We start from the raw sequence: 19,775 nt of genomic DNA, 5'->3' as shown, positions 1-19,775 counted from the left end.
GTTTTTCTTTCTGTTGATTGCAAAAATTTACAACTCATTCTGAAACCACTTTCTGATGGAGAATGCTACCGCAGTATGTGACGGCCAGGATACTCTCTCTATACGTTTGTAACAGACTGGTCCCATAAGTAGTACTAATGTCAGGGCGAATCAAAGAATCTGTGTTTGATAAATGACATAAAGGTCATATAAAATGCATTCTACTTCTTTGACAACACCATCCTTCTCCCTATTATCCAGGTCCCCTATCTCCATATGATATATGACTTCTTTGTCTCTTGCACACAACACATCCAGATAATTGCCAAAGCGTGTTAGTTCTTTCACAACATTTCAAAAATCTAACCCTTCCTTCCAGCCCTCACAACTTAAAATTCTCATCTATATCTTGGTTACCTCCAGCCTCAACTACTGATATCACTTTCTCTGTGGCCTCCTCTTGCTCCCTTCTAGTCCATTCAGAGTTGAGTAGGTACATTCTTCTGCCTTGCCCACTGATCAGACCATAACACAAAATGCTTGGAATCCCTCCACTAGCTCTTTCTCACCTTCTGTTTCACTTCTGTGCTGATCCTTGCTTTAAATGCTCTGCACAATTTCACCCAGATCTTCATCTCTGCTCTCATTTGACCACTTCTCCCCTTGCTTTTTCCTCCAACAATTAGTTCTGCTTAATTAACCTCTCTTCTTCCAAAAACCTACAAATGCTGACTCCCATCAAATAAAATGCTCTAGTTGCATTTGAAATAGGTTCTGTCTTACAGAATTATTTCTGTGGATCTTCCAGTGAATTCTGTATATGATTTCTAAGCTCCTTGAGAAGGTGCCTTGTGTCAATGTCCCATTTTCCATAGCCTGTGGGGACCCAGATGCTGAACCTGGAGCGAGAATGACATGCCGTCTTCTGCTTCATCTCTTTAGAACACCCCAGCTCTACCTGTTACCCCAAGCAACGGGTAAGTTGACAGGCTTTATGTTCTTTTCATTTTAGAAAATGAAGTGAATTCTGAAACTTCTGCATAGGCCTCCTGCATCATACTTTCATTACTTTTTTCCACACTTGGGTTTGAAAATTGTAGGCAATATTAGATAAAAGGGGCAGAGGCCAAACAGTCATTGGTATGGAAGTAATCAAACCATTTCAGTGAATAAAATTCTGCCATGGAATATAATGTTCTCTGAGAAGCTGAACAATGATTGTCTTTGCATTTTTTATTTTCATTTTTTAAACTGTGTATGTGCAGTCAAAAGATTCTTGCATACTGAAGTATAGTTAAGCAGCTCAGCAGCACATACTTCTGATTTATCTGGAAAAATAGGGCCTTTAAACCAAATGGTTATGCAGATGAAGCAATTTCACTGCTGAACTCAATGGATTATGGATACTTGAGCATTAAAATGTTATCCTGTCAATGTAGAACTCCAGCCTTTGTCATAGTAAGTTTAACAAAAGTTCAGTTTAAATATAACAGCTGTATATAGTTCTGGTGAAGACAACTAAACTGGGAGAAATCTTTTACTGCTACAGTGCTCTTGCCTTTCAAATTCTGAAGATACGTATCTTCAAAAACAATTATTTTGTTTTTGACTGTATCATGTACAATCTTATGAGATCCTAACGCAGACTTTCTTAAAACATATGCATAAGTGGATATAGCAAATCTTATATGTTCAACCGCCATTTTCTCATTTCTTGACTTTGGGCCTGGTCCTCCTCCTGCTGAAGTGTGGAAAAATATCCAATGACTTCAGTGGTGCAGAATCAGCCTGAACTATACAACAAGAAATTTGTATTAAATGTACTTGTTAGATTTATATAATAACTTTGTTGTGGAAGAGGATGAGGGGGAAAAATTCATAAACCTCTATAGCTGAAACCAAAATAGACTTTCCTTTTCTTGACAGCTTACCAGTTTAAATTATTGAATTTTATGTTTGAGACACTTCTTTAAGGCTCTTGATTAAAGACAGGATCAGAAGCGTATTTTCCTAGATTTAAATGACTGTAGCTAGTTTTGTTGTTAGTATGCTACTACTTACCCCCATTCATTTTAATTAACTACAGCTGGGTCTACAGCTTCAAGCAAAACAACATTTTACCTCATGAATTAGTCATTGATGCATTGTAGAAAAGTTCTTGTATAAAGAAGTCTGTGCTGGTAAAGAATAACAGTACTACATATATCTCTTTCTCTGCTCTTAGGGAAGTCATTCCCAGGCATTCGCTCTTCTTGTGACCGCCACCTTCTGACTGCTGCTCACAACAGCATTGAAGTGGGAGCTGTGTTTGCAGTCTTAAAAGCAATTTTGATGCTTGGTAAGATTATTCAGAGAGAGGGGTGTGTGTGTGTGTGTGTGTGTGTGTGTGAAGATCTTCAGTTTAACACTTGGCTAAAAAAGGAATCGGTTTTATTCATTTTCTTGAGAATGCTTCTGTGATTGGGGATCCTTAGTTATTAAAGTACCTGACTGAAGACAAATTTGGATTCTTCCTGTGCTTCCTTGACACCAATGAGTAGCTTTCCCCCCACAGGTCAAGAGACAGAAGTTTTCTCTGGTGAGTCAGCCCCAGACTTTCGTGACTTTAAGCAGATGTGACTCTTGCGCACACTTCCTGTCAGAAAGTCACAGTAAATTTGAACTTGACCTAGTCTAAACATGTTTTAAGACATTTCTAAGGGGAGTGTCCTGAATCCAATTCTTAAGCTTCACTTATTCCCATGTTTGGACTTACAAGTAAATCCTAATGCCTGAAATTGAATTTCTGAAGTCTTGAAAGAACCATTGTTAAACAATCCTTCCAGAGCAGAGCACTCACTATCGCTCCACTTGTGTCAGTTCTTAAGCCTAAGGCCAGCTGTACACTAGAATCACTTTGCTGGTAGAGCTATAATGGTAGAGTGTAACATCAAAGTACTTACAGTGTGGATGCAGCATATTCCAACAAACTGTTCTTTTGCCATCATACCTTATTCCAGCCCTCCTGAGCAAACAAGCTATACTGGCAAAAATTCAGGCGACATTATACTTCGAGCTGTTGCTGACACAACATAGTTAAACTGACAAAAGTGTATCCTAAGTGGAGATTTATAAAGTACGGGCTGGTCTATGCTCCAAAGTTTTGCTATAGTGTATACTATGCTAAAAGTATAGCTATGCTGGTTTAAAAAAAATCACACCCTAAACAACATAGCTATACCATTATAACTTCTCTAGTATACACCTACATTTGAGGTGGAGTTAAAATCATACCTGTGGCTAACATCCGTACTTTATTGCTGTTTGCAGTGATTGGATTAGAATTCTTATTTTCCTGCATTGCTGAGGTTTGAATAAATGACTAATGCACGGGTTGCATTATGCATTGCAATGCAAACTCTGCATTTGCAATGCAATTCAATGCAAACTGTCTTGCAGGAGCTTGTGCCAGTTAAAGGCTATATGGTACAGAGATCTAGAACACCCATTTCTCTAGCACCGTCCCACCTCACCACCATCCTCACCTCATCAAAATATAATATTTTGGAAGATGAAATATTGATGTTTTTAAAAATCCCTTCTCACATTTCAAATGAATTTCTTAAAAATTGCACTTAATTTATTGAGAAAAGCCTCAGGTATGCTATACCTAATGGGGTTATATGCTTAATAAGTAATTAATTTGGGGAGCAGAAATCAGTTTTAGAAAATTTAATCTCTCCCCAAAGTGAAGGACATAGTTGTATAGTGAACTGCAGTAGGAGTATATTCAAGGTAGTCTTTTCACAAACCTTACTGCAATGTTGTGGGTTCAGTTCAGAAAAGTAGAATTTTTTTAGCTTCCTTCTGTACAATAAATAACTCATAACATCTGCGTAACTAGGTCTCCCTTGTTTAGGCTGACCAGACAGCAAGTATGAAAAATCGAGACAGAGGGGTAGGGGGTAAATACGCGCCTATATAAGACAAAGCCCCAAATATCGGGGCTGTCCCTATAAAATCGGGACATCTGGTCATCCTACCCTTGTTGATATGTGATTTGCAGTTGCAAATACCAAGCTTGATAACCATAACAACATATAGATGGTTATGGTGTGCAAGAAAGGCAGATTCTGGCTCACATGTCATTATTATCCATTCACATACATTTTGTCCTATTTTGTGTCATTCGGTCTGTTTTTTAGGCCCGTTTTGTTTGTTTTTTTGCTGTGTTATGGTTACTGTTGAAGCACTGTAGATTGGACTATAGTGGCATTACTAGAGTTGGGCCCAAGCCCTGCAGGTCAGATGCGATATTCCATTTCTGACTAATCTCTATTAACTATAATGTGCCAGATCCTCAGATCATTAGTCAGGCAAACTCCTATTGACTTCCATGGCTGGGGGTTGGCTTAGAAGAACTGAGTAAATACTGTATAAATATCTCATGCTTAGGGCCCTGTATGTTTTAACTTATTAATTCCCTTAATTGTTGGTTTAGTTCTGGGTTATGTTAGTTTTGGGGGATTTTTTTTTACAAGATTTCAGTTTTACAAGATATTCTTTTCTTATTTTCTTGCTTTCAGTCCATTTGGAACTATGTTTGCCATGGCATTGATCTTTTCTAATCAAAATTAATAAAGAGTTATTTTTTTAAAATGTTGCTATGGTTTGTTAAATAAGTAAGAATTTTAGAAATGTGTGTAGGGGGATTTTCTGCTACATATCAACACTTCCTGTGCCTTCCATGCTCAGAAGAGAGGGGCTGGATGTAGAAACTTTGTTTATAACTATTTCTCATAAGAAGTCATAACTGTAGTACTTGATTAGTGGCAAGTCTCCCTTCTTACCATAATTGTTAGTTCCAAATCTTGCAACTGACTGCCTGGGTAGGGCTCCACACGAGTGTGGAAATATATTGGCTTCAGTAGCCCTGCACATGGGTGCGAGGATCCCGCTGTGCAGAGTTAGTTGAAGAATCAGCGTCTCATCAAGCTCAGTCAGTCAAATACACTGATATAGCAGCAGGTAGTGATCTATTCTATACATAAGAAGGCAGTGTTCAGTTACAAGCCAGTCTATCATAATGTGTCCTCTAATTTTGATGAGTAAAAGGTCCAGGTGGTTTTAATCCTGTTAAGGAGAGATTCAGGTACTGCTTATTGGAGAATAACATCGACGTGATACAAACTGTGAGGATTTCATATGATGAAATAGATCTTGAGATAAGGACATTTTTCCACTGGTGCAGCTTCGCACTGGTAATGGTGGGAGAACAAGCATCGTACACAGGTCACCAGCAGCTGCTGACATTTTAAGCACCGCATTGTGCAGACTTGCTCTGAGCAAGTGTAGACACGATTCTGGTAAAAATACCAGCGCTGCTTATAACTCTGTCTACATTAGCAGTTTCTTCGTTACTATCACTGGTATTGCTGTGGCAGTGGCAGCAATGGTGTAAGATTTTAACAAAAAAAATCCCATTGTAGAGACAGCCAAAAAGCAAAATTTGATGTGTCTGTTTTAAAGGAGTTGAGCTGGAATAGCAGAGAGACTTTTAACCATCAAGGACAACAGGAAGATGGGCAGATGCTTGGATGACCATTTAAATGGCGATTGACTTGATGGGGATGTTTTATGGAATATTGGTTCGTGTGGCTATATCAAGGTGTTTTAACTGGCTGAATCGTCCGGACTTCCTGTGCCATATTAGTTGTTGAGATTGTCATTAGATCAAATCGTGGTGCTTGATAAGTGCTGGAGAGAGCATATGGCAGACCAGTTAAGGTCCACACGAGTTTTCTGCTAAATGCTAGAATGGGTATGTTGTCCCACTAACTTACATATCACCTGGAAACATAACTATTTTCCTACGTAATGCATGATCTCAGATGGTCCCACAACAGTTGTGAAATTATATTTAGCATTCGGGGCTTATTTCTCACTGTTAAAAATAGTAGTTGCATCTTGCATTGTGAGAGAGCGCTTTGATGTAAGATTTCAAACTCTTCAAAGGTTGTTAGTTGCCATTTCAACATAGGGCATTATGCAAATATTTATTTCTGCTTCTTGCCCAAACAATCTTACTTTGCTTAGTCTGTCCCCTTTCCCACTGCCAAAATTAAATATTGAGGTTAAGTTTGTGCAGTTGTGCTGATGATTTGCAGAAAGGATGGGTTATTCAGTGTTTGCCCTGTGTGACAGGGCTCCCTCAGCATGCATTGCCCTTTTCCATTCCCAGGAAAATAAATCTCTCTTGTCAAGAAGTTCATAGTAAGGTGGGCTAAGGTGACCACCAGTCAAAACTTGTCTCTTGATCTATCGAGAGTTAATAAATCAGAGTAAGAGAGAAGACTTGGAAAAAAGGGATACCTAAAAGGATGGGTAACCCAACTTTTCCTTATTTTACAGCCAAATCAAGTCTGTGTGCCCATGAGTACTCGTTACTGGGGGTAGGAAGGATGTAGTCTCTTTCTTGGTTTGGTTTGTGTAACTTTTTCTAGTTCAGAAAAAGTAAATTTCATTTTAATGAAAAATATATGAAGCAAAATAAGGAAGTAACATTTTCAAAAATTGTACTTTTCTAATATCCAGTTTTTATTTGTGTTGCCTGCTGTCTAATTTGGCTGTGCACAAACTTCATTTCTGCGTTGTTTCTCAGATAGGACATACCTTCGAATGCTTCCTTAACTGACTATGCAAATTCAAAATCTCAAGACTTCAATAAGATTTTCACTTTTGTACTCCTGTGCTTCTGCTGTGTAGGTGATGCTGAAATTGGCAGCAGCGGTGTTAACTCTTTGAAGAATGAGGACTTCACTATGAGAGGTTTATTAGATGACCTTAATGATGATGAAATTTGGGGTGCCTCTCACACACTGAAATGTGGAAAAGCTATTTCCATAGAAACTGCTAGTCTAAGTGAATATGCTAGATATGTGCTAAGAACTATTTGCCAGCAGGTAATTTGTAAAACTGTGTTTCCTAGCTTTTCTTTATAGACAACATTATTTTTGTCAAAAATCTGTCATGTAAGAGGCTTTAATATGTTTGAATGCAAAACAGACTTTGAGGTTGTACTGTATGTCTTTTTTCTTATGGTATTTGAATCTGAGTTCTCCCTTGTAGTTGCTTGACTTTGACCAGAGGTCATTTAAAAGTCAGTGGAGCTAAAATGGGGGTGAATTTGGCCTATAGTCTTCAGTATGTTCCAGTCTTTTTAATTTACACTATTTTTCCCAGTTGAACCTCAAACACCCTGCCCTTTTGGTGGCTGGAATAGCAGGCCTTACCTGAGAAATGCCAGTGATGCTCCATGAATTAGCTGGTAAAAAGTGCTCATGCAACTTGTGGATATCATTTGGTAGAATCAGTTAATTATCAATCTGCTTTTAGTGTTTTTAAGGAAACAAATTTTGGAAAACAGTTGAAAGTGTACTGTACTTTTAAGGGTTATAAATTACTGAATGAAGGTGAAATTTCAAGTATCATATAGACTCATGTGGAACTGGTTTTCAGTTTGTGAATATCTGCATGTGGAAAATGTGTTTTGTGTGCATTGCATATGTGAAAAATGAGTGTTATATTGACATCGATCCAGCTGTTTGATTACTTTCAGGAATGGGTGGGAGAGCACTGCTTGAAAGAGCCTGAGAGGTTATGCACGGACAAAGATCTTATATTGGATCCTGTTCTTTCAAACAAGCAAGCACAGAAACTACTGCAGCTTATCTGTTACCCTCATGGTATTAAAGAATGCACAGAGGGTGACAACGCTCAAAGGCAACACATCAAGCGCATACTTCAGGTAATAAAATGTAAAATTATTCCAAATTACTTCTGTAAGATATTAACTCTTGAAGTCTCATTCAGCAGCACCATCAATTCAATGCAGATGTCTTTCAATTCCCAATATTACCAACCACCAAAGTTCAAAAGTAATTACTCAGACCCCCTCCCCTCCAATCATGAGATTTTTTTTTTGTCAATGCATTTTGGGCCTGTCTTTTGCCCACCCCAGCCCCCATGAGAAACAATTAGTGTTGCCAATGCCAGTTCTCCCAGATCTGAGTATGATGATTTTGTCCCCTTGCTGCAGGGAGCTCTTGATAACTGGTTGTTCAGTGCTTCCAACTTCTCTTCAGAATTTTCATTAATTAGCGTTTTGCCCACCTCCAGCCCCGACATCTGCCTGTACAGCAACTTCCATCTCTGCTCCTCATGTAACTCCTTGGGTTCTTGATCCCTCCTCCCAGGCCTGGGCAGGTGCTGCAATTGGGTTCTCTTATGCCTCTTCCCAGGCATGGGAGTGGGGCAGCTCCAGGGGTTCTTCACCCCCTTCTCTCTTTTCCCCAGCCTTGGGGCCAGGCAACTTCAGGGCCTCTTCACAACAGGTGTTGCAGGAAGGAGGAGGAGAAAGGAGACTTGACCCATTGTTCTCAGGAGAAGAGAGGGGAGGAGGGAACAGAACCATTCTGAGATACTGGGCTCTATCTGCTCCTTTCTCCCAGCTCCTATGGAGAGGAGCTGGGGCTCTTCCTGCTTCCTGCAGCAGCCCTGATTAGCTGTACTTCTCCAAGAGTGAGGGAAGTGGAAATAGCGGCCAATCAGAGGGGATTTCCCTCCCAGGCAGGGTGAAATTCATGCAAGGGCTGGAGCTTCTTCTGTCATCGTGACTCAGGCTCCAGCCGCAACCAAAAGCAGAAGAGCTGACAATCCTGAGTTCCCTTTCTCCCTATTTTTTGTAGTTGATAGATATTTCCTGTCAAGTACTTTTATTGACCAGCAAAAGTTTCTATTTAAGCGTATTCTCCAAAATCAAATCCACGTTTGTCCATTTATGTATTTCATCCTCTGTTAGAAGCACAAAGTATATTGGTTGGAGTTTCGAGATCTAGTCCACGTCTAGTCTAGGAGTGTTTGACCATTATAATAATACAAGTATGCTATACAGGCAGAGAGCTCCTGGCGTGGGTGTACCTATTACCAGCAAAACTGCATTTGACAGCAGTATAGTAAAACTATGCCTAACAAGTGAAACCTAACTATATCAGTAAAAACAGTTTTGCTGCATCTACACTACAGACTTCTGCTTTCACAGCTGTCTGTCAGGGATCACGCTACTTCACTGACCAGCACAGCCATGCCAGCAGACGTCTGTAGTTTAGACATAGCCATCTTGTGATTACCATAGTTTTTATCCTTTATCCCTTTTATCCCTAGTTTTTATTTTAACATATTGTATCATACTTTAAAGCAGCAAGATAGAAAGTTTAACATAAAGCTTCTTACTGGCCCTAGAAAAACATGAGGCATTTTAGAGTAAAATTTCTTTGCTTTTGTAAGTTTGTTACACTCAGCGACTTTTGAAGTGTAGATTTTAAGAATGGGAACTAATAATTTTAACAGGTATTAAAAATTTATTAAAGTTCAGTGGATCTGTGAAATCTACAGCAGCACGCAACTTTGACAAATGTTTTCAAATGAGTAAGAGACTTGAGATGAAAAGAGTTTACAGAAATAGTAAGCAGCCTTTTAAGATATTTAGATATCTTGGAGAGGTCAGAAAAGAGAGAAAATCTGTTCTGAAGACTCACTATCACAAAACTAACTCTGAATCTCTTTCAATCAGTTCAGTCTCCTTCCTCTTTTCTGCTCCTTCTGTCACTAATGGCATTCAGAAATTTGGATGATTTAGATCAGTGGTTTTCAAACTTTTTTTCTGGGGACCCAGTTGAAGAAAACTGTTGATGCCCACGATCCAACGGAGCTGGGGATGAGGGGATTGGGGTGTGGGAGGGGCTCTGCGCTGGGGTAGGGGGTTGGGGTGCAGGAGGGGGTCAGGGCTCTGGGCTGGGTGTGGGGCCAGGGATGAGGGGTTTGGGGTGCAGGAAGGGGTTCTGGGTTGGGGGGGCTCAGGGCTGGGCAGGGGTTTAGGGTGCAGGGTTGGGGTGCGGATGTACCTCTGGCAGCTCCCGGTCAGCAGCGCAGCTAGGGTGCAGAGGCAGGCTTCCCGCCTGTTCTGGCACCGTGGACCGCGCTGCGCCTGAAGCAGCCAGCAGCAGGTCTGGCTCCTAGGTGGAGGCGCGCAAGCAGTTAGGGTTCCTGGCCAATGGGAGTGTGGAGCCAATGCTCGGGGTGGGGGCAGTGCATGGAGCCCAGTGGCCCCCCTGCCTTGAAGCCAGACCTGCTGCTGGCCACCTCCGGGGTGCAGCGTGGTGTCGGAACAGATAGGCACTAGCCTGCCTTAGCTGGGCAGCACTGCTGACAGGACTTTCAATGGCCGGGTTGGTGGTGCTGACCGGAGTGACCCAATGCCTTACGTGCCGCAACCCATTACTGGGTCAGGACCTGAACTTTTACAAATGCTGATTTAGATGATAAAGTATTACATAAAAAATAAGAATGACCCTACTGGGTCAGATCAAAGGTCCATCTAGCCCAGTATCCTGTCTTCCGACAGTGGCCAATGCTAGGTTCCTCAGAGGGAATGAACATAACAGGTAATCATCAAGTGATCCATCCCCCGTCACTCATTCCCAGCTTCTGGCAAACAGAGGCTAGGGACACCATTCCTGCCCATCCTGGCTAATATCCATTGATGGACCTATCCTCCATGAATTTATCTAGTTCTTTTTTTGAACGCTGTTATGGTTTTGGCCTTCACAACATCCTCTGGCAAGGAGTTCCACAGGTTGACTGTGCATTGTGTGAAAAAATACTTCCTTTTATTTGTTTTAAACCTGCTGCCTATTAATTTCATTTGGTGACCCCTAGTTCTTGTATTATGAGAAGTAGTAAACAACACTTCCTTATCTACTTTCTCTACCCCAGTCATGATTTTATAGACCTCAATCATATCTCCCCTTAGTCATCTCTTTTCCAAGCTGAAAAGTCCCAGTTTTATTAATCTCTCTTCATACGGAAGCCATTCCATACCCCTAATCTTTTTTGTTGCCTTTTTCTGAACCTTTTCCAATTCCAATATATCTTTTTTGATATGGGGCAACCACATCTGCAGACAGTATTCAAGATGTGGGAGTACTATGGATTTATATAGAGGCAACATGATATTTTCTGTCCTATTATCTATCTCTTTCCTAATGATTCCCAACATTCTGTTTGCTTTTTTGACTGCCGCTGCACATTGAGTAGATGTTTTCAGAGAACTATCCACAATGACTCCAAGATCTCTTTCTTGAGTGGTAACAGCTAATTTAGACCCACATCATTTTATATGTATAGTTGGGATTATGCTTTCCAAAGTGCATTACTTTGCGTTTATCAACATTAAATTTCATCTGCCATTTTGTTGCCCAGTCACCCAGTTTTAAGGGATCCTTTTGTAGCTCTTCACAGTCTGCCGGGGTCTTAACTATCTTAAGTAATTTTGTATCATCTGCAAAATTTTCCACCTCACTCTTTACCCCTTTTTCCAGATCATTTATGAATATGTTGAATAGGAATGGTCCCAAAACAGACCCCTGGGGGACACCACTATTTACCTCTCTCCATTCTGAAAACTGGCCATTTATACCTACCTTTTATTTCCTATCTTTTATTTCCTATCTTTTAATCAGTTACCAAACCATGAGAGCACCTTCCCTCTTATCCCGTGACAGCTTTCTTTGCGTAAGAGCCTTTGATGAGGGACCTTGTCAAAGGCTTTCTGAGTACACTATATTCACTTGGTCCCCTTGGTCCACATGCTTGTTGACCCCCTCAAAGAATTCTAGTAGATCGGTGAGGAATAATTTCCCTTGACTCTTCAACAAATTATGTTCATCTATATGTCTGACAATATTGTTCTTTATTATAGTTTCAACCAGTTTGCCCAGTACTGAAGTCAGTCTGACAGGCCTATAATTTCCGGGATCACCTCTGGAGCTCTTTTTAAAAATTGGCATCACATTAGCTATCCTCCAGTCATTTGGTACAGAAGCTGATTTAAATGATAGGTTACAGACTACAGTTAGTAGTTCTGCAATTTCACATTTGAGTTCCTTCATAACTCTTGGGTGAATACCATCTGGTCCTGGTGACTTATTGCTGTTTAATTTATCAATTTGTTCCAAAACCTCCTCTAATGATACCTCAATCTGGGACAGTTCCTCAGATCTGTCACCTAAAAAGAATGGCTCGGGAATGGGAATCTCCCTCACATCCTCAGCCATGAAGACCGATGCAAAGAATTCATTTAGTTTCTCCGCAATAGCCTTCTCATCCTTGAGTGCTCCTTTAGCACCTCGATTGTCCAGTGGCCCCACTGGTTGTTTAGCAAGCTCCTTACTTCTGATGTACTTTAAAAAAAATTGCTATTACTTTTTGAGTCTTGGCTAACTGTTCCTCAAATTCTTTTTTGGCCTTCCTAATTGTATTTTTACACTTCATTTGCCAGCGTCCTTTCTATTTTCCTCACTAGGATTTAACTTCCACTTTTTAAAGGATGCCTTTTTGACTCTCACTGCTTCTTTTACTTTGTTTAGACACGGTGGCTCTTTTTTGGTTCTCTTACTATGTTTTTTAATTTGGGGTATACATTTAAGTTGAGCCTCTATTATGGTGTCTTTAAAAAGTTTCCACGCAGCTTGCAGAGATTTCACTTTTGGCACTGTACCCTTTAATTTCTGTTTAACTAACCTCCTCACTTTTGTGTAGTTCCCCTTTCTGAAATTAAATGCTACAGTGTTGGTCCGCTGTGGTGTTTTTCCTGCCACAGGGATATTAAATTTAATTATATTATGGTCACTATTACAAGCGGTCCAGCTATATTCACCTCTTGGTCCAGATCCTGTGCTCCACTTAGGACTAAATCAAGAATTGCCTCTCCTCTGGTGGGTTCCAGGACCAGTTGCTCCAAGAAGCATATTACACTGTAGATATCTGGTGGCTGTCTGTTTCCTCCAACGGAATGATTCACCCTCTATGAACCCTGGTCTGGAAACATGACAGTTCAGAGTATAGCCTATTAGGGTGCAGTCATATCATGCCTGCAAACCCTAATTATTCAGATCTGCATGTGGGAATTATTATTTACAGTAAACGTTCAGCAGGTGTAACTTCCCTTGCTTTCCATATATGCCCAAACACCAAAATGGGTGCCAGGTCACCCCAAGCTGATCTATGTGATAAGTCCCTACCCTTCATGGAAAAGAGAAAGTGGTCAGATGTCTCCCCAGCACCTCCCATGCCCAATACTAAAGAGGGTTCTCCAGAGGAGTCAGGGATCTACTTGTGGAAAAGACAGGGGCACTACTCTAATCACTCCTATCCCATCCTAGCAATCACCAGAGAATCCAGTGAAAAGTGAATCAATTCTGGGGCTGTATTAACTGATAGGTAAAAAGAAAAATCTCTGTGCTGTCTTTGAGGTGGGTTCCAGAGCAGCCGTGGGTGGAGCCACTGTTGGCAGTACAGCTCTGTTGAAGAATATCTGAGCCAGTGCAGAGGCACAGGGTTTTGGGGACACAGCCCTGAACTCCAGCCAATCCCCCAATGTCTTTGTTGTTTATTATTTGTGTTATCATAGTGCCTAGGAGCCTTAGTCATCCACCAGGATCCCATTGTGCTAGGAGCTGTACGAACACAGAATGGGGGAGCTGGAGCATATGATTTATGAGAAGAGGCTGAGGGAACTGGAATTATTTAGTCTGCAGAAGAGAAGAGTAAGGGGGGATTTGATAGCTGCTTTCAACTATCTGAAAGGGGGTTCCAAAGAGGATGGATCTAGGCTGTTCTCAGTGGTATCAGATGACAGAACAAGGAGTAATGGTCTCAAGTTGCAGTGGGGGGGTTTAGGTTGGATATTAGGAAAAACTTTTTCACTAGGAGGGTGGTGAAGCACTGGAATGGGTTACTAGGGAGGTGGTGGAATCTCCTTCCTTAGAGGTTTTTAAGGTCAGGCTTGACAAAGCCCTGTCTGGATGATTTAGTTGGGGATCGGTCCTGCTTTGAGCAGGGGGTTGGATTAGATGACCTCCTGAGGTCCCTTCCAATCCTGATATTGTATGATTTTATGAGAACAAAAAGACCACCCCTGCCCCAAGGATCTTATAATCTACATATAAGAAAAGACAATGGCTGGATACAGACAAATGAGGGAATACAAGAAAACAAGAAACAATATTAGCCAGCATGGTAGACAGTGGACAGGGACCAAACCCCCATCCATTCTTCAGGTGGTAAATCTCATCCTAATGATGGAATTATCTCGAGGTTGTGTTTCCCCTATTGATGTGGAGAAAATAAATGAAAAACACTTATAGAAATTACTGCACCTGTGTAAAGCCCCAGTGTGTCAATGGGAAAATAATCTCCTCTCAATTAACAGTCTACAGTAGCTGAGAGGTGCTTTATTTTTGGCATTGATTTAACTTGGAAGTTGTTTATCCACCCACTCAGGTTCTTGCTTTTTACTCTTATGTAAAATTTGACAGTGGAAAATAACCACTTACAGAGCCCCCTAGAAAACATAACTGACAGCATGATTTTAGCCATGTAATCACCACTTCCAGGATAGATACAGTGGATTACTTTCACAACATCACATTTGTGGTGTTAATTTCCTGTGCAGTACATAAGATGATCGGGAACTCCCTGTGCATCCAAATGACTGTATATAAATAGTAGGAGGTACTAAAGCCAAGAACATATTAACTACAGGACAATGTTTAGAAGAATACAGAATTGTTTTTACTTTGTTACAACAGTGATTTCAAGCCTAGTGGGTTGTTTTACCATCTACTTCCTCTCTGGGCATGTCTTCACTAGAAAATTGTATCATGTTTGAATACCATTGTGAAGAATTGAGTTAGCTAACATGATGCTGGCCAGTGTGGACAAGGACAAATCATATTCATCCTCACATCAGATAATTATGATCAAACCCTGTTGGAGTTATAGTTTGATCATATTTAGGTGACCTAATGCTGAGCGTGATTTGGTCTGCATTGATGACAAAACATCATGTCAGTGAATTCAGTTTTTGATCATTTTGTCTGAACACAGTACAATTTGTAATGAACAGCCATTGCCGCATCAGAAAATTTGAATTGGTTAAAAATATTGATGAGCTGATTTTGGGGGTAGGGAGAATGCAAAGGGATAACGATTGGGCTGATAGGTCCTTGAATTGCTTTGAAAAACTTAAAGCTTTGAAAGTTTTAAAGAACAGTGTGGTGATCTACTGTGGTGACATGATTTAAATTGTTCCAGTTAAGAGAGTTAAAAAAATTTCTACAATAAACTTGACACACATATTTTTCATTTTAATAATTTTACTCAGAACTTAGATCAATGGACTCTCAGGCAATCTTGGTTGGAGCTCCAGCTAATGATCAAACAGTGCATGAAGGAACCTGTAAGTATTTGGTTCTTTTAATGTACTTACAAAATATTTAATTTATTAAAGTATGTAAAATTTGAACCTAGCCCATGAGCAAACATACCATGAATATGCTAGTTTACTTATGTTTCACTGTAGGGTTCTGGGTCTGTGGCTGAAATGAACAGCTTGTTGGATAATATTGCAAAGGCGACAATAGAGGTGTTTCAGCAATCCGCTGATCTAAACAATAACTCTTCTAACTCTGGTATAGGCCTCTTCAATCCAAACTCTGTTGGAAATGCTGACACAAGTAATACAAGACAGAATGGTAAAAAGACATTCCTAAGGTATTTTTGTGTAGCACCTTTTAAATTATTTTAACTGACATAATGGTTAATAAGGCATAGAATGAAGTGAAAACTTCGAAACTTATAAAGGCTTTTTGCACTTGAAATGGGAATGTTTAAGAAATGTTACCTGAAGATTACTGGTTTTTTACTCTTGTTCAACAGTAAACATTGGTGTTATCCCTGAATTTTTGGAATGTATCATTTGTGGCTGCTCAGCAAATGCTAGCTAGATTTTGGATGAAATAAGTTTGTGATTCTGCTTTTAGTTCTTCTGAACGTCGAGGCGTATGGTTGGTGGCTCCCTTGATTGCAAAACTGCCTACCTCAGTTCAAGGTAGGGTCCTGAAAGCAGCTGGAGAAGAGCTGGAGAAAGGTCAGCATTTGGGATCGTCCTCAAAGAAGGAGAGAGATAGACAAAAGCAAAAAAGGTACAACCTTTGAAAATATTTGTATACAATTTCAGAAGGCATGTTGAAAGCAGAGGTGTGCCGGGGAGGCTGTCTTTTTGCTGTTGCAAATCTCATCGGTCGCCTTTTGGTGCTGCAAATCCCCAAACCAGGTGTCGTTCAGATCCTGGTTCCATTTTATCTAAAACAGTCAGTTTCAGGGGGGGAGTGGAGGGAGAGATGGAAAGATTTCTGGATGGGTGTACCGGACTCTGTTGATTAAATATTATGCAAATTTCAGTAATAAAGGGATGTGAAATGGATAAATATTTAATACCCCCAAATCACAATTGCCCTCTCTTGCCTCCCTCCAGCACAGGGTATTTTCATTACCATTAAGATGTCAGTCTCAATTACTGTGAAAATGTTGCATCTTGGCAGTGTCATTCCTAAATTTACACACACAGGTGGCTATCAGAAACTTGCCAGTTTTGCATCCTTAGAGTTACTGTAGTAATTACACTGAATACTGCTATTAATTACATCGTTTAACTTTAAATACTTACCAACCTCTCCTTTTGTGTAGTTGGTCCAAGAAGCAGTTGTTTAAGGTGCCAAATTCTCTAAAACTTGTGATATTTAATTGTTCTATATGCAGGCAGCTGAAGTCATCCATTATTGCAACATCATTATATTTTGTTACCTTTTTGATTTCCCTCAGCATTGTGCACTTAGCATACTTTTCCTGATCAAGAGGTCAGTAATATGAACGTACCAAAACATTTGTATTCTTATCGCTTAGCATTTTTATCCATATGGACCCTACTGTATGGTTCTTGTTAGAGTCTATGGAATAATTTTGATATAGTGCTATCCCCCCACCTCTGCAACCTAACCTATCCTTCCTGTATAATTTATAGTATATTTTATTTTGTCATTGCAACATATTTCAGAGATGCCTATTATTTCAAGATCATCTTCATTGCCAGGCATAATGGTTGGTATAGAGACATGTAGGTTTGGTTTCATTTTATTTGCCATGTCTGTATATTATTTAATTCCTTTGTCTTGACTCACTTACTTCTTTTTGGAACTTAGCTCTCTGATCTCAAGCTGGTTCCTTCTCCAATTCAGCTGTAATTTCTGTCCTACCCTTTATTGGATACAAAGATACCTTTGGGTTATTGACTTCCTTAGCATATTTCTTTGACTAACTTGAGTATTCCTCAGTACCACTTGGTTTTTCCTGAACTCCTAGTTTAAATCTCCCAACATTTGCTCATTTGCTGTTTCAGTAGCAAGATTCCACTTGGGCTAAGATGGAACCAGTCCCTTCTGTCTAAGTACTGTGACAGGGTCAGGCTAGATGGCTATTGGAGAGTAATAGAAGGCAGATATATTAGCCCCAGGCTAAGTAGGTCCCTTTTCCCTGGGTAAGGTAACAAGGAAGGTTCCAGAACAATCAAAGACAATTAAGACAGGCTGATTAGAACACCTGCAGCCAATCAAGAAACTGCTAGAATCAATTAAGGCAGGCTAATCAGGGCACCTGGGTTTTAAAAAGGAGCTCACTTCAGTTTGTGGTGTGCGTGTGAGGAGCTGGGAGCAAGAGGCACTAGGAGCTGAGAGTGAGAATGCGGACTGTTTGAGGACTGAGGTGTACAAGCATTATCAGACACCAGGAGGAAGGTCCTATGGTGAGGATAAAGAAGGTGTTGGGAGGAGGCCATAGGGAAGTAGCCCAGGGAGTTGTAGCTGTCGCACAGCTGTTCCAGGAAGCACTCTAGACAGCTGCATTCCACAGGGCCCTGGGCTGGAATCCGGAGTAGAGGGCGGGCCCAGGTTCCCCCCAAATCCTCCCAACTCCTGGTCAGACACAGGAGGAGTCGACCTGGACTGTGGGTTCAGAAAAATGGCCAAGCTGAGGGCTGCCGTGAAGCTCCAAGGCGAGTAAATCTGCCAATAAGCGCAAGACCCACCAAGGTAGAGCAGGAACTTTGTCACAGTACTTCCTTCCCATAAAAGTTTCCTAGTGCACAGAAAATTTAAATGCCTCCTTTGATATGATCTTCTCATGAACATATTAAGACTTGGAAGTTTCTTCTGCCTAGATATCCCTGTGCACGGAACCAGAGGTACTCAAGAGAAGGCTATCATAGTCTTATCATATCTATTCTTTCTGTGTGTCTTTGAGTATGTCTGCACCAGAGCTGGAAGGTGTAATTTCTAGCTTGGGTGGACATACCCATGCTAGAGTGCTAAAAATAGAAGTATATCCATGGAAGCGGGAGGGGCTAGCCACCCAAGTATATACCTTTTGTTTTCAGATGGGATCGTACTTGAGTGGCTAGATTCTCCTGCCACTTATGCCAGTGTGGATTCGCTTCTATTTTTAGCACACTAGCTCAATCAGAGCAAGAGCAGATATGTCTACCCAAGGTGGAAATTACACCTGCAGTGCTTTAGTGAAGGCATACTGTCTGAGACATATCTGCTTATGTAACCCACACGCCTTCTGGGTGTGGTGTTCTGTCCCATCGGGGGAGGGGGAGAGAGAGAGATTAATGAGTCTGCTCCACAGCCTTAGCTAACAGTCAGTTGGCTTTTAGCTCATGCCATAGAGGCTCATGCACTAAGCTGTAGAGGTCCCCAGTTCGATCCTGCCTGCTGATGACCAGAGTCTGTTGGCGTTACACTTACCTGATAAAAAGACAGGCTTTTACTGGTGCTTGCATGGCAGAGCCTGTACCACTATGGGAGAGTATTAAACTCTGTTTTGCCTTACACATCATCATCATTGTCAGATAAGTCCCTGATTGGAGAATTTTTATTACCATTTGCGGTGGTGGTTGTGGTGATGGTGATGTAAAAGTTGGAGGATGCAGTTTGATTTTTCAGATCAGATTGAATGGCAATGGTAGCAATTATAACAATCCATGTTTGACTTGTCTGCGGAGCAAATGTGTTATGGAAGTTATTGAGAGAATAAATAGGGGTTGCTACAGTGCCATCCTTAGAGCCACTACTCTGGCCCAAATCACACTTTGACTTGTGCTTTCAATAGAAAAGATTTTCTGCATTGCTTTTTTTATAGCTTTGGAGTTTTTCTAGCTACTTATCCCCTGAATTATGAGAGCAAAAATTAAATGCCAAATACAGCTGTTGAACAGTTGTACATAGATGTTGAAATGAATATGTACATTTGAGTTGTAATATATAATATAATATGTAATATATAATGGTGTACAGAACTTTCAGAGAGTGTTACACAGCAAAAGCTACATCTACATTATGCGGCAGGAGTGTGATTCCTCTGCTTGTTATACATATACCCTCGCTAAGTGTCATTGAGCTAGCATGAGTATAAATAGCAAAGCTGCCTGAAACTGGTGCCTATGTACTATGTACTCTGCAGCCTCTATCCTTGCAACCATAGCTATACTGCTATTTATACTCATGCTAGCTTGATGAGAGCTAGCATGAGTATGTGTACTTGGGTTGCCAACCCTCCAGGATTGTCCTGGAGTCTCCAGAAATTTAATATTTATTTTTAATTAAAGATTATGTTATTTGCGGAAACCTCCAGGAATACGTACAACCAAAGTTGGGAACTCTAATGTGTACCCAAGCAGGAGAATCACATCCCTAGATCATAGTGCAGACATAGCTTAAAACACTGGTAAAATAATTGCATGAATTGAATTTAGATGAATGCAAAGGCCTCTGCTGAAATTTTTTTTTTTAACTTCTTTCTCC

The 19,775-nt window shown here is 40.6% G+C and overlaps 1 protein-coding gene across 2 annotated transcripts in view; it reads left to right on the top strand.

The window, feature by feature from the left end:
- MED12L (mediator complex subunit 12L) overlaps positions 1 to 19,775 on the top strand; it is a 330,957-nt gene that overhangs the window by 255,971 nt on the left and 55,211 nt on the right. For both annotated transcript variants that reach the window (XM_043522369.1, XM_043522368.1), the window contains 7 exons: positions 855 to 956; positions 2,204 to 2,317; positions 6,724 to 6,920; positions 7,577 to 7,765; positions 15,242 to 15,316; positions 15,440 to 15,630; positions 15,900 to 16,061. In XM_043522369.1, the coding sequence (XP_043378304.1) occupies positions 855 to 956; positions 2,204 to 2,317; positions 6,724 to 6,920; positions 7,577 to 7,765; positions 15,242 to 15,316; positions 15,440 to 15,630; positions 15,900 to 16,061 (1,030 nt within the window). The remainder of the gene's footprint in view (positions 1 to 854; positions 957 to 2,203; positions 2,318 to 6,723; positions 6,921 to 7,576; positions 7,766 to 15,241; positions 15,317 to 15,439; positions 15,631 to 15,899; positions 16,062 to 19,775) is intronic.

The sequence above is a fragment of the Chelonia mydas genome, chromosome 9 (assembly GCF_015237465.2).
Source record: "Chelonia mydas isolate rCheMyd1 chromosome 9, rCheMyd1.pri.v2, whole genome shotgun sequence".
NCBI lineage: Eukaryota > Metazoa > Chordata > Testudines > Cheloniidae > Chelonia > Chelonia mydas.
Note: the sequence above shows the minus strand (reverse complement) of the source record. Positions and strands in the feature narration are given on the sequence as shown.